Source organism: Merops nubicus, unplaced genomic scaffold, assembly GCF_000691845.1.
Source record: "Merops nubicus isolate BGI_N331 unplaced genomic scaffold, ASM69184v1 scaffold1004, whole genome shotgun sequence".
Classification (NCBI taxonomy): domain Eukaryota; kingdom Metazoa; phylum Chordata; class Aves; order Coraciiformes; family Meropidae; genus Merops; species Merops nubicus.
The window spans coordinates 54,209-68,320 of NW_008603352.1; the positions used below are offsets into that span (position 1 = coordinate 54,209).

Sequence of the window (14,112 nt, forward strand, 5' to 3'; positions counted from 1 at the left end):
CCAGCGAGACACCATGCAGCAAGCTGCTGGAGCCTGCCTGGGAGTGGGGTCCACACAGTGCCCACGCTCCCCAGAGAGACCCCCATCCAGGGGTCAAACCGATCACACACAGCCCGCGTGGACCTTTCCACTGTACCCTCCAGAGCATTCCTGGGGAATTCCACAGGGAGCAGTGGGAAGTGCTCTGAGAAGCAGGAAGGCTTCCTTTCCTGGTGGCTGGAGGAAGATTGCTCCTCTGCCCCAGCCCTCCCACCACACGGATGCTCCATGAGATCAGCAGAGCTGACAACCTCCTGCAGCGAGCTGCTCTCCGAGCACTTGGGCTCTTGTCCCTCTGGCTTCTTGCCTACTCCCTTCTGCAGGCTGGTGGCAGAGAACACACACCCTCTTATCACACAGAGCAGAACGGGAGATGAAGGAGAAACGTGGCAGCAGCAGATACTCTCCCTCTCTTCTCAAGCCAAGCTGCTGAACTCTTCACCAGCCTGAGCAGTTCCCCAATGGCAGCCACATAAAAGTTTAACCCTTCTCAGTTTCCCACGGTAGCATTAGCAGCAATGACTGATCCCACCAAATCATTACAGGATTTATTCTAAGCTGCTGCTGGGAAACTTTCTGGCGCAAAAGGGACTTTTTTCCCCCTAGCTTTTTGAGCTTCAAGTTGCAAATGGAAAATTAAGCTAAGTTGACTGAAAGGGAAACGCATCGGGCCCCGAGGACAGGAGAAATCTCACCGTGTCCTCTGGCTGCCAAGATCAGCCAGTTCATCCCCCTGGCTCCCCCACAGCGTGACCCTCCTCAGGCTGCTTCCCCCGCCCGCAGCAGTGCTGCTGGGAGCCTTCAGATCCCCAAACCTGAGCAAGGCTGAACCTGTCAGGAGCAGGCTGGAGGGAACACATAACCCGTGCAGGAACTGGTGCTGGGGAGTGGGGAAATGACTCGTTTCCTTTGCAGGGAGTACTGAATCAGCTCGCTCAGATAGCACAGTGTTCCTGCAGTCGTCTCTCCAGGGGCAGCTGCTCAGCGCAGTGGTGAATGAATAGCTGGTGATGGCTCAGGACACAGCTCAGCTCCTGTTCCTGTGCACACTCCAGACTGACTCATCTATCCTTCAGGGTCTCTCCACTTCATTCCTGCCTCCCCTGCACAGCATTAGTGGCACAGTTCTCCTCCATCCCAGAGGATGGGAAAACACTGCAATGACTGAAGAGAGAACGTTCTTCTTTCTCAGGTGCTAATGAATGTGGCAAACCCCAACTTAAAAGGGAGCTCAAAAAAATCATCAAAGCTTCTCCCCGCTCTGGCCTCAACTTCTGAGCAGTGACGTTACCCCTGCAGACAGAGAATCTGTCTTGTTTTCTTCCCAGAGGAAGACGAGGCACACCCCACATGCAGGGACACTGCCACAACCCCCCAGTGTAGCCCCCTGTGTGTGGAAAGCACCAGCACAGAGGGACTGAGCTGCTAGAGGGGCAGCACTAAAATTAAACTAGAACTAAAAGTCCCCTGCCCAGGAGGAGAAGACACCTCATCTCCAAAAGACACACCAACCCTGCTTCACCTCTCTGTCCTTGCCAGGTGCTGGGCAGAGACAGAGACAGGACCTAAACTTAAACCTGGCTTGAAGTACTGCCTAAAACAAATTTACAATTTTTGGGGAAAAAAAAAAAATCCATCACTTTGGTTACTTTATTCTCCAAGACAGGCTTAGTGTATTAAATTTGGATACATCTGGGTTTCAACCAGTCTAAAAAGAAAAGGCCCTCATCATTCTGGCAGGAACTGAGATGTTGATGGGAAGCCAGTCTTGTGATATGATTTCCACAACAGAAACAGATGTTTATTCTGGGTCTGTACAACACCTATCACAGAAAAATCCTCGTCCACAACTGGATTCCTAATAGAATAGCAGCACGACGTATAACAAAATATTCATATTCTAGCTTGAGGAAAGCAGCCTTTCTATAGAGACACTTCAGGAACAGCCTCTGCATGAGGCTCTGCAGACCCCTGAGCAACCTCAGACCTTGGAAGGAAGTCTGGAGGAGTGTGAAGAAATAGAGGGATCCTGTACTCTATCACTCACTCCCTATTTTTAAAGATTTACAGAAATATCTGTGCATATTTGTACAATAACATCCCTACATCCTTTGCAGCACATTTATCTCCATCACACTTTCAACTACTGCTCTTCAAAATCAGCTTCGTTTTATGCAAATAGAGCTCTGTGATGCTTGAAGTCATTTGCCTGCAAAAAGACTTCCCTCTGGGGATAGTTCTGGTTAAACGAGCTAAAAAAGCTACGATCCAACTGTGTGAGTGAGGCTAAAACTTTTCCCATGTATTGTACAAAGCGTGCGGTCTCCTTTTTTTTATTAATATGACTCATTCATTAAGAGACATTCAAACACATTGTGTGTTCCTTAATTTATCATAGACTGTCAGCTTGAGTAGCCTTTTCTGGTACAAGGAAGACTGGAAATAGGCACTTCATATTTTATCAGCGTTCCAAATCACCTCTCTCTCCTACCCACTGATTGAATTGGCAAGGATTGCTTCTTTATGGAAGGAGCTGGGCTCCAAGACAAACTGCTCGTGGGGAAGATGGCAGCTGGAGCAGTCTAGACTCAGAAACACATCTGCCTTTGAAAGGAGGCTGCCTGCCAGGGTAACACCACACCTCCAGCCGGGCCTCCTGCCACCAGGGTTGGGACCTGGGGCTCCTGGCCGTGCACCGTGCCGGTCGGGTGGGAGCTGGAGGCTCCTGGCACACCCAGCCCAGGACTCTTCCGACTTGGATACTTGGGGAGTCGTTGGAAACGTGCTCCTTCTTCCCCCCCCTTGTGTTACTCACTGCTTCCACAGCCTCTAAGTGAACTCGGCATGCTCCTCTGCAGGTTCTGCATCAGGTATGGTTTTCTTGCTCTAAAAATAACCCTCAGACACTTGTCAAAAGAGACAATATTGTCTTTTTGTTGTTTTTGTTTGTAGGGGCAAAAAAACCTATGGAATTACATAGGAGGAGAAAGGTCCGACTTGGAGGGCACTGTGGACAACCCAGCTAGACCCCAGATGCACCTGGGCAAGGGCTCTGCTGCAGCTTTACCACATGACACAGAGCACACACATCCCAGTGCTGGGGGTCAGAGGAGGGCGACAGCCCCCCTAAACCTCCCTGTCAAACCTCCTGCTGGCACAGACAAGCAAATAACATCCCATCCACCAAAGGGCTCAAACACCTCTCACATCATGGCCATACACGGGCTTCACATGCTGGCAACAACAGATTGTTTTTCAACATATAGATTTCTTTTTTTGTGTGTCAAAGCCACTGGCAGCCGTGGGCTGGGGTCATGGTGCTCTGCAAGCTGAGCAAAGGCCCTGTACAGGGACTGGAGATCTCCAGCGAGGTGCTGTGGGATGATTCAGAGGGACCTTTGCCAGCTGCTGAGTCAGTGCTGCCTTAACTGACTTAGCACGATGTTTGGGTGTTCTTTTTGCTACTCCCCCCCCCCTTCCAAACGAAATTTAGAGCAGAAATCCCAAATGCTTGTGGTTATTAATGGTTCCCAAGAAATTTTTCTTTTTTAAGAACATATTATGCTCCCTCCTCCAGCTGCCCAGCAAACCCAACATTCCTGAAGAATTAATGCTCTGCCACTAGCTGCATGGGGGACGCAGCGTCTCCGTTTCCTGTTGCACAGCACCGTGGTGGCCTTTTCAGGACAGACTTATCCATGGAGGGTGCTGCCTTTTATTGCTAGGTGAACAGATCCTTTTAGTCCCTTGCACTCCCCTGACCTCACAGACACCTCCCTCGAGGTGGTGTCCCCCTGCACAGCTCAGATTATCCCATGGTTATTTTGGTTGCACTCACAAACCCAGAACAGTGCAGAGACCACAGTGCCCGAGTCGTCACTGCCTCACCCTGTGGCTGCCACACTCATCCTGGTTTGGGGATGATCAGGATGAAAGGTGGTCCTTTCTCTCTGTATGGAAACTGGACAGGCTGGGTGCTGCTGGCTGGGTGCCAGCCTGCCCAGGAACCGTTGCCAAGGTGCCCCAATCCTCGCTGACAAGGTAGAAGGCAGCGCCCCTCACACACTGCTCTGCCCAGCAATGGGCTTCTCAAAGAGACCTCGCATCAGGCAACAGGACTGGGAAACCAAATGAATCACCTCTGTGAATGAGATCCCCAGCCCACAACCTGCCCCGTCCAGGGGAAGTGCCGGGCTGTGACAGCCCAGAGCAGAGCGGGAAGGGCTGCACTGACCTCATCTCAAGCGTCTGCCCAGCAGCGCAGGGACGGCGCCAGGTAATTACTCAAGCACACAGCATTTATCAGCACTTGTTCTGCAACGTGCTCGTCTGGCCATGGAAGTGCTACATTAATTTCTCAACATGTCATCCCCATTCCGGTCTTTTCTCCTCCTTCCCTTCCCATGTCAGAGCCATCCAATGTGTCTCTGTATGGTACAGAGATCTCTGAGTGAGTCAGAGGAGCTATCAAGTGCCGCACGGCAGCCAGCTCCAGCCAAGCCATGACCTTTCCCTCCCAAAGTGCCGACTTTGCTTCCAGCAGTCAAAGAGGACAAAGCCAGACAGAGCCTCAAAATGTTCTCCTTTCCCTCAATTCGAGACTTTAGTCGTTCTCAGATGGGATGGAAAAATCCTGCCATCTCTTCCCCCAGCCCTCCACAGCCTGAATCTGGCTCTTTGCTATGATTCACAAGCTGAGAGGGATTTTCCACTCCATTAATAAGCTCTTTAAATTGCAGGGGGAAGTGGGGGCTTGGAGTCTGATGACCCTCATGACACTTACAATGCAAAAAGGTGGAAAAGCCCAGAATTTCACTGGGCTTAGGGTGGGCCAACCAGATTTACCCCTTACAGGTAAATCGTGTTTTAAGAGAAGTCCACAACTGCCAAATTAGTCTTGGAATATTCCTGAAACAACTCTCCACAAAACACAAAAGACTGCCCAAAGACAAAATCACCACAGTTCATTCTCTCTACTCAAGGTTTTAGCAAAACTTCTCCAAGCACAAAGACCAAGCACCCATTGAAGGCTTCGTGAAACCACCACTGCACTTGAGGTGTTGCTTGCAACAATGAGCAGCACATCTGCAGACACAAGGGATGTTGATCGTGCTCCTTAAGCCAGTCTCAATATTTCCATTGTAAACCCTTCTTCCACTATTTTAAGAAGTCAGCTGTAAAAATTTGCTCTAGTCTGGAACTTGGCAACCACAGGCTCTGTCTGGGAGAAACTTATTTTACATGTACAACCTCTCTCTCACATACACAATATAGCAGAAAGCTTGGGTTGGAACACCAAATTCTCCCAAAAGTTGGCCAGTTTAGAGATCCTGTTTGCATTCTTGTATTTGAAAAAAAAAAAAAAGCTAGCAGATAATTACTGTGGCCTGACTGCTTATAGCATTACAAAATGTGTATATGCTTTTACGATGGCCAAGATATACACCCTGAGAGTGGTTATTGTGTGTGGAATGCTGTAGTTAAATTTATAAAGGAAACGCTGCACGTTTTAAGTTCAGGCTTTGAGAAATAAAAAAATAAATTAAGTAATAACATAAAAATAGAGGAGAGTTCATTATAAAAAATCCTGTAGCAATGTCTGTACTTGCATTTGATGAAGTGGGGCACTTTAATGGAAACCTGAGTTTCAGGTACAAAACAAATTCATAACCAATGTTAAGAAATAGTTAAGTTGAAGAAATAGTTAAGTTGTGGCATATTTTTGAGGCATCCGGGTTTTCTTCAGAAGGTGACCAGGGGTGTGGAACAGATCCCCAAACTGGCCATCAAAATCTTAACCAGCAACTTCTAAGAAGGAAGGTGGGATTTCCCCCCCTCCCCTTTCTTAAACCTAACACTAAGCATCAGCTTTAACCACACACTTTTAAGGGGTATCCACCACCACAAAGCACTCAAGTTTACACTGAGATAGATGCTAGAATTGTGATCATCAGAAATGTCTGTTTGGCCGCTATGTTGAGTTGTCACACTCAGCTAAGCTCCACAGAAACCCTGGTAGGTGATGGGCTGCCAACCACTGAGCTGAGCCGTGACAGGGCATCGTTAGCAGCAAGAGCTGGAACCTACCTGAGGTCCTCTCTCTCCTTTCACTCCTGGATATCCCAGTAAAAATGGAAACGGAGTGGGTCCGAGGGGGTCAAAGATCTGATAGCCGTCGGTGGCAGCGGGGGTTGTGAGGTTGAAGGCCTGTGCCCCAGCTCTGAGGCCGGGCCGGGCAGGCCCCAGGGGTGGTTTGGTGTACACCAGAGGGACGTTGCTAGGATCCGCTTTCCTGGGGGGGGACGGCACCTGCTTCTTTGGAACGAGCCCATTGTTTGGGTTCGGGGGGGTTTCCTTCAGGGTGACAAAGTGGACGCTGCTGGTTGTGTTATCACTCATCCTCCGCGCTGGCTTTACAGTCCTGGGTGCTGCAGAAGGCACAACGGTGGGGTTTTGGTTGATCTTTGTTTTGGTCTCTTGCTTGGACTCCTTCCTTCTGGCTGTGGCAGGGCTCTGGCTTGTGGGTGGGGCCTTTCTGGCAGTGGGAGGGGGAGTTTTCTCCGTGCGTGTGCCGGGAGTGGGCCGAGACACCCTGAGGGTCGTCACCGTCCCCCGCGGCAGCGGACGGGTGGGCGGCTGTGTTTCAGTACTCGATGGAGCTGGAGGTGGGGCCACTGTGACTTTTGTGGCCTTGGTGGTCAGTCTCGGCAGCGATGGTGGGGATGACACCAGCGTGATGGTGGTTGTACCTGAACCCCGAGTCCTGAGGGGTGTGGTGACCCTGCCCAACGCCGAGGACGGGGTGACGGTGGTCAGGTTTTTCAGACCCTGTGACGAGCGGTCCGTCTGCTGCGGGGTGCTGGGGGATGCGCTGGGATCTCTGGGCAGGATGGGGAGGAGGGGAGGCAGGTTCGGCCGGTAGGTATCTGCCTGCCTGCACTGTTTTTTCAGGTATTTACAGTAATGATGAGCTGCCTTGGCGGAAGGATAAATATCGAACTGGCAGATGGCTCCTTCAAACTGCACGGAGTGCTGGTTTATCTTCCCAAAGAGGAAAGATCCGTATGGATCCAATGCCTCGTCCTTTTTAAAATGCAAATCCGCATGTACTCTGTGCTTCCCACAAGAAGTAAATAAAGTGACTGTCTGGCCACGGAGATCGATGGCCATATTGTGCCACTGGCCATCGTGGACATTGTAATCAAAATATACAGAGCGCTTGTGGCCCACATACACTATGATCTTCCCGGGCACAAACTGGACCCCCAGCTGCAGTTTTTTCTTTTTGCTCTTGACAGCAAAGAGAAAAGCGTTGTTGATGCGGTGGGAGCAGAGGCTCAGCACCAGGAGCAGGTCAGTGCTGGAGCCCGCGGGGAGGATGGTGCCGACCGGTGCTTCGACACGTGCTCGCTGAGTGAAGATGACCCCTGATTTGAAAGGAATGACTCCTTGAGGAACTGTACGTGAGGAGGACCATCCGCTCGATGGCCTTTTCCCAGACAGGCCCAGTCTTTGAAGAACGTCCACATCTGAAAGGGAAGCACCAAGGAAATGTGAGTTGATGGGCAACCCAAGGGCTGGGTAGGTGTGAGGTGGGGGAAGGTGTCAAACCAGTCTATGCTAAAAGGCCAGAGCGTGCAGGAAACCCCAACCATCCTCTCACATTTATGCACTGAAACAATCAGAATGGACAGCACATGTCCTGTGAGGAGCAAGTGCACGCTCAACTGGGTCACCACCAACTGCCGAAACGCGTCAGCTCCATGGTGCATCTGGCTGGCTACCCTGTCCCACCAGCAACCAACTCCAGATGTTCTGGAGGGAGCTGACCTCACGACAAGGAAATTTCCCACTGAGCACCAATAGCCCACTTCTTTGGGATTTAATTCTGAGTACTGACCACACAGCTGGAAAGGAATTTGAACAACAGACCGAGCTGGGATTGCAAAATTTTATATCCCCGGAAGGCAAGGAACACAGAACTTTCAAAGGGAGCAAAAGCCTCCTATCTGCCTGCCTCCAAATTAGTGAGAAGCAGCTTTTGATCTTTGAGGCTCTGGAGAGTTTAGGGAAGCAAAGATGCCTTCCAGCATGAAAAAGTTGCACCTAGATTTCACTGAATGACTTCAGGTTCTCAGTAGTGGTACTTTTTTTTTCCCAGTGGATCACCTTACAGACTTAAATGATTTTCATAGGCTGGAGGAACCAGACTTGGTTTGTGAAGAGCTGAGAAATCGGTTATGGCTTTCACTGAGCAGTGGAGGCAAGACTTGCCTCCAGAATTTGTCACTTAGGAGCTAGGTGCTTTTTTTCAGGACAGGATGATGTCCAGAGGCACCTGTGTTTCTCCACCAACTCCAGGAGAAGCCTGCAATGGACAGACAAGCCGAATCCTCTGCTTTCTGGCCCCAAGGTCTAACAGGAGTCACACAGCTCGCAGTCCAAGGCAGATTAGCAGGCAACAGCAACACAATCTGGAGCCAGCTGGCAGCAGCCTCAGCTGAACTACTGAACTGGGGAAGATGCCGAGGTCTACGTGAGAAAAGCTGCAAAGGTAAATGTGTCCAGACTTGAAACAAAAAAACAAAGGTGCTCATGCATCCCAAAGCTTCTCAATTCCAGCTTGAACATTTGTTCTGATAAAAGATGTTACCTACATAGTATAGACAGACAGAGGTAAGCCTATAATGATTACCATGACACCAGCACTGATGAAAATGAGTCAGGTTAACTGTATTTCCTCCCTTCTTCCCTGCTGAAATGCAACCCCCGGCACTTGATGACCAGCTAACTCTCATATTTAAGTGCTCTTTGGGGAAGCAAGCCTGGGCTGTATAACCCAAACACTGATCTCACAAGGTAAGGTCAGAAATGCAGCAGTGCCAATCACGGCTGCACGTCAGCTAACACCATGGGATTGCAGCTTTCCTATATTAAAAGACAAAGTAAATCAAAGGTTTTCCAAAGGAAAAAAAAAAATTAACTCCTTCCCTAAAGGGGCCTTTGGCCTCTTTAACCCTTAGCTATTAAATATTCAGCATAATACCCAATATATTTGGAGAACTGGCACTTAAAATAGATCCTCAGTGTTGGCCAGAAGGGTTATAGGCTCAAGCCAGTCTGAGGTCTGTAATGTGGCTGGCCAGGAAGGGAGGAGAGTAACGAGAAAACCTCTGTTCCTTGACTTTGGCAAAAATCTTGGCCATTTTTGAATGTAAGAACAGGTCAATCAATATTTGCTTTGTCTGAGTTCAGCTTTATTACCACCTCCTTTTTTTTTTTAAGGAAGCTTGACTTGTTTTCTAGCAGAAACTACCTTGGAGAAGATGCACCAGATGTGAAAGGGGATGGAAATGTTCCCACCCTATGCAGAGGGGATAATTTACTGCACAGCATGTGCAAGTGTTAATCATGGTACTTCTCCCATAACAAGAAATCCATAGTCCCCCACTGTGCTTTTCTGCCATATTATCCAATGGGCTTGTCCCTCAAAGAGCCTTCCCCTCCCTGCACTGAACAGAGGAATCACAGCAGTATCTCATACTGGATAGTCTCCAGAGCCCATGAAATAGCAAGGGCCAAAGCCTGGCTTTAGCAAAGGCAAGTGGGACTCTTGCCACAGACTTCAAAGGCATCAGAATTTAGCCCTAAAGAAATAAATTTACCACTTAAACTAGGAGCTAGACTCTCGCTTTCAGCTTCTACATGTATTTTTAGGTTCTCTCCCAGGGACAGACAGTGGTGTGTCTGTACCAGGCAGAGATGCTCCAGGAGCTATTCGTTTGGTAGCTGCTCTGCAGAGACATCAGGATGTGGCCTCACACAGAAGATGCTGCTGCTGCTTGTGACACCAATCCAACTGCCTCGCTAGCAACCGCATCCAACAGTGCTTAAGGGGAAAAAGCACAACCCAACCACTCCTTTCCATCAAAACTTGCTAAGGTAGAGCCAAATTCTAGATGCCTAAGCAAAACCCAACTAAATGAGACCTCATACAGGACATGGATGTGGATTTTCCAGCAGCAGGTCCAGGCACACAGCTCAGGACTCCGTTGCACCCAGCCCGTCTGCTGCTCCATTCCACCCCGACTGCCCCGGGCTGGTGGGGCACATCCCCTGGGATGACAGGATGTCATCAACTGACATAAAATGCAAGGTAATTTTGACTTCCTTAAGTAGCTCCAAGTTTAGCAAAGCATTTTTTCCCCTTCAAACTTTTCCCTCTGTAGATTTTTCCATCAAAACACATTATTTAAAAAAACCATTTGCCTAGAGCTGCCTGGTCCCAGGTGCCTTGAAGCTAATTGCAACATTCCTGTAGCAACGTTTGAGCAACTGGGAAAAACATTTTTAGCAGACTCTTTGCATAAAGTGGGATGCACAGAGATTCCTGAACAACCACATGATCATCTCAGAAAGAGGGGATAAAATGTTTTATTGCTCTCCTTCCCATCTCTTTCTTTCCCTCCCCCTCCCCCCACGCAAAATGCTTTATAAGAAAAAGAAGCCAAAAGGCAGGAAAGAAATCACTTGCAGCTTTCTAAATTCCAGCAGCTGAGATGTTATGCCCACAGCTAAAATTGGGTTGAATAAATGCTGCGTTTCCCAAAGTTCCTGCCTAGACCCTTAGTCAGTGCACAGCAGATGAACTCACTAACCTCATGATCTTTTGGATTTGTAACACTTACCAAAAAATCATCCTCTGTATTCTGATTTTCCAGTGTGCAGGAAGATCCCTAAGCCTTACAGTAATAACTGCAGTGTTTTCAAAAGCCCACAGCATTGGCTTAATTTCATCCTCACACAGCTCTACGAACAAGCTCTTATTGCTTTTGTAAATCTGATGCTTGAGAATCCCAAGCGATAAAACAGTCTCAGCTCACCAATGTTTCCTCTGCTTCCCTGGAATTATGGGGGGTTTTTTTGCTTTCTGGTACCCAGAAGAGCAGCCTGGCTCTGACTGTGGGGAGACCAAGCAAGATTTTTAAAGATTCCTTTATCACAGAGAAAGTATCTCAGAAGGGAGTTATCTACCACGCCAAGAAATCCCAAGTGATAAAACAGTCTCGGCTCACCAATGTTTCTCTACAGCCTCTGCTTCCCTGGAATTATGGGGTTTTTTTTTGCTTTCTGGTACCCAGAAGAGCAGCCTGGCTCTGACTGTGGGGAGACCAAGCAAGATTTTTAAAGATTCCTTTATCACAGAGAAAGTATCTCAGAAGGGAGTTATCTACCACGCCAAGATAATGCGGAAATAGTGAAGAGAAGAAGTTCCCTTTAGACTGATAGTAACAATCAAAAGACATGGCACCATCCCATAACTCTCACGGGAGTAAAATGATGGACAGAGATGAATCTAAACAGCATATTAAAACCTACTTGAAAAAAAAAAAGAGGCGCCAAGACACAGTATTTGTTCTGCCTCTTTATGAGCTGACATAAAACTTGCTCCGAAAACTGCCTGACTAAGTAATTCAGCCAGATGTTCACCTCTTTCACATTGAAGCAGAATTTGGAAAATATGAGTTTTTTCAAAATTGCTGATGGCAGGGATGTATTTTCTTCCCCCCCTCCCCCATAAAAATGTGCTCCATGGGCTGGCTTACAGCTGAGCATTGACCAACTTTCTATTTTTCCTTCATGTTTTGGAGTCTGAGAGGAGAGCCCTGGAGCCTGCTAGTCCACTTATTGTTGTCTACTGTTTGCAGAGGAAGCTGTTCAGTTCCAGCATGTACCCATGTAAAGCAGACATGTGGAAGAGGTGTTTCTATTTTAAGAGAAGACGGCTCCTTTACAAACAGATGTTGCAGAGACTCTCAGCTCCTGCTACCAACTGTAAAAGATGAATTTATTTTTGGTTTTATTGAATCTGAAGCTTTTTATCTCCTCCTGTGGGGTCACAGATTATTGTACCCCAACCTTTTGCTCTGTCCCCAGCAGCAGTGGAAGGAAAAGCCTGGAGAAGAGGTGTAAAGACCAGAGTGAAGGTGTATGATCACTCCCCTGCAGAATACTTCCCCTACTGCACAGGACTGAGCCACATGGAGTCATTCCACTATCAATCGTAGAATTTTTCTGCTTTAAATTTGCTTTTACTTTTAGAATTCACATCATTTCTGTATGTGCCACTTCCTATGTGCCTGCACAGGCAAAACTGGGTTGCATTCAAGTCAAGGAAAACCTGTCTGCCAGAGGCACTTAACTCCTTAATGCCCCAGCCTCAAGGGGCTCTTTCCAAAAGCAGTTAAGTCCTAGCAAGTGCAGGTAGATGCCAGTGACATTTTAGACACAAAGTGCTTCATTCCCCCCAGTTCCACCAGACAGACAGGCACTTCTGAGAATCCTGTGGGGCATGTAATCACCTGTAAAAACCTGGTTCTTTTGCCAGTTGTTAGCTGTGTCATCTCTATCATCAGTCCTGCAATGATCAGCAATAAATGTATTTGATTCTGTGCACTAGGCTCAGACATCACTAAATAAATGATGGTCCTAAACTGGTACCAAAGCACTCGGCTTTTACTTTGGTTGAAAGAGGAGAGAGGGGGGAAAAAAAGTGTCATTTACCTTCAGAATTTCCCTGTGTGAATCCCAGGAACCAGGTAAAACACAATACAGTCCAGAGGAAGTAAAATCCCCTAAAATTGGAAGAGAAGAAAAAATAATGAGTTTCTACAACATTAGTAACGACCTAGCCCTTGTTAAGGTCTTCTCCTTGATCACAAGTCCAGCAGAGTCAGTGACAGTGCCCACACATCTCTGAGAAGTGGAAAACAGGCACCCAGCAGAACAGCAATTGCTTTCAACTGAGGTCTTGGTTTGCTACTTTAAAGTCACAGAAAGCCCACGGAATTCAGTGGAAGGTTTTCCTACTGGTATTAGGGGCTGTTGATCAAGCCTTGAACAAGAACCAGGCCAGTATTTTGAGATGCAGGGTCACCAGTGCCAGGTCATCAGTCCCTTTGCTACTGCTACTCTTTGGCACTCACCCTGTCTAGGACAGAGCACCAGAAATGTAAAAAAAAAGGAGAAATAATTCCACTTTGGAAGGTGAAAAGACATGCTGAATGCTTGTCTGTGAGGACAGGGGTAGAAGACAGGCTGACACACAGTGTCATCTCACCTCCACATAAGCAAATCTGGAGTCGTATCATTTTACTACGTTCTTAAAAATACCCTAAACATACAAAATCCCACATGGATCTATTCTTTTTTACACTCAGATGCAAAGATGAGGGCAGCTTCTAACCACTCAGCACCCTATGCTGTTGCCACTAATGACTTTCTCATTAGTTTGGTATGGCAGGAAATTTTAGAAAGTGAGAGCTGCAGACTCCCAAGCAGAGTGTTCTCACAGAGTCTTTCATGCCTGAGAGGGAACTGGACAAACCTTCCAGTTAGTGCCTTGAGGTGCCATTGAAAATAGCAGCAGAGAGGAAAACTTTTACCAGAGAGGTAGCTGAAAGCCAACCCCCTCCTCCCCCTCAACTTCCTTGATTTGTAGCCAAATAAAGAACATAGGAAACTCCTTGGTTAAGCTCACTTAAAACTGTCAGTGGAAAGTTTGAAGATTAAATTCCCTCATTTTCTAGAGATGATATTTAGCAGCTTGATCAGCAAGGGCTCCTGGAGGAACAGAGACAAAACCGTAAGCTATGGAAAGCCCTCAGCCAGAAGAAAGCAATGAGGGACATCCACAGGTTGTTCTGCATCTCAGCCAAGCCAGTGAGAACTCTGAGATATGCAGAGCAATGCCAAAGTGCAGCCTGATCCTCTCCTCAGGTCTGGCAGTAACAAATAATTTATCCAATGGGATTAGAGATCACTCTTCTCCTGCCATCAAGACTCAGGTTCAGCACAAGGAAGCATCCTCTGAGCCAGTGCATTACTCTGGGCCACATGCTCACCCAGTGCAGGAGCCTCTTTCCCACAGACAAAATGAAGCCACGGTGATTTACACATCAGTGGAGAAACCTGGCCTTGGACTTAAAAATCCATGCAGGAATCCAGCCACTAACTAATATTTTAAGGTTTGAAGGGACAAAATACTGGAGCAGCCCTTCATCAGCTGGGAAA

General features: G+C 47.8%; 1 protein-coding gene across 1 annotated transcript in view; it reads right to left on the reverse strand.

Annotated features, from left to right (window-relative positions):
- LOC103771329 (collagen alpha-1(XXVII) chain-like) overlaps positions 1 to 12,674 on the reverse strand; it is a gene marked incomplete at its 5' end in the record, with an annotated part of 42,924 nt that extends 30,250 nt beyond the window's left edge. The window contains 2 exons of the mRNA XM_008938620.1: positions 6,127 to 7,568; positions 12,604 to 12,674. Of these exons, the coding sequence (XP_008936868.1) occupies positions 6,127 to 7,568; positions 12,604 to 12,674 (1,513 nt within the window). The remainder of the gene's footprint in view (positions 1 to 6,126; positions 7,569 to 12,603) is intronic.
- Between the last annotated feature and the right edge of the window lie 1,438 nt (positions 12,675 to 14,112).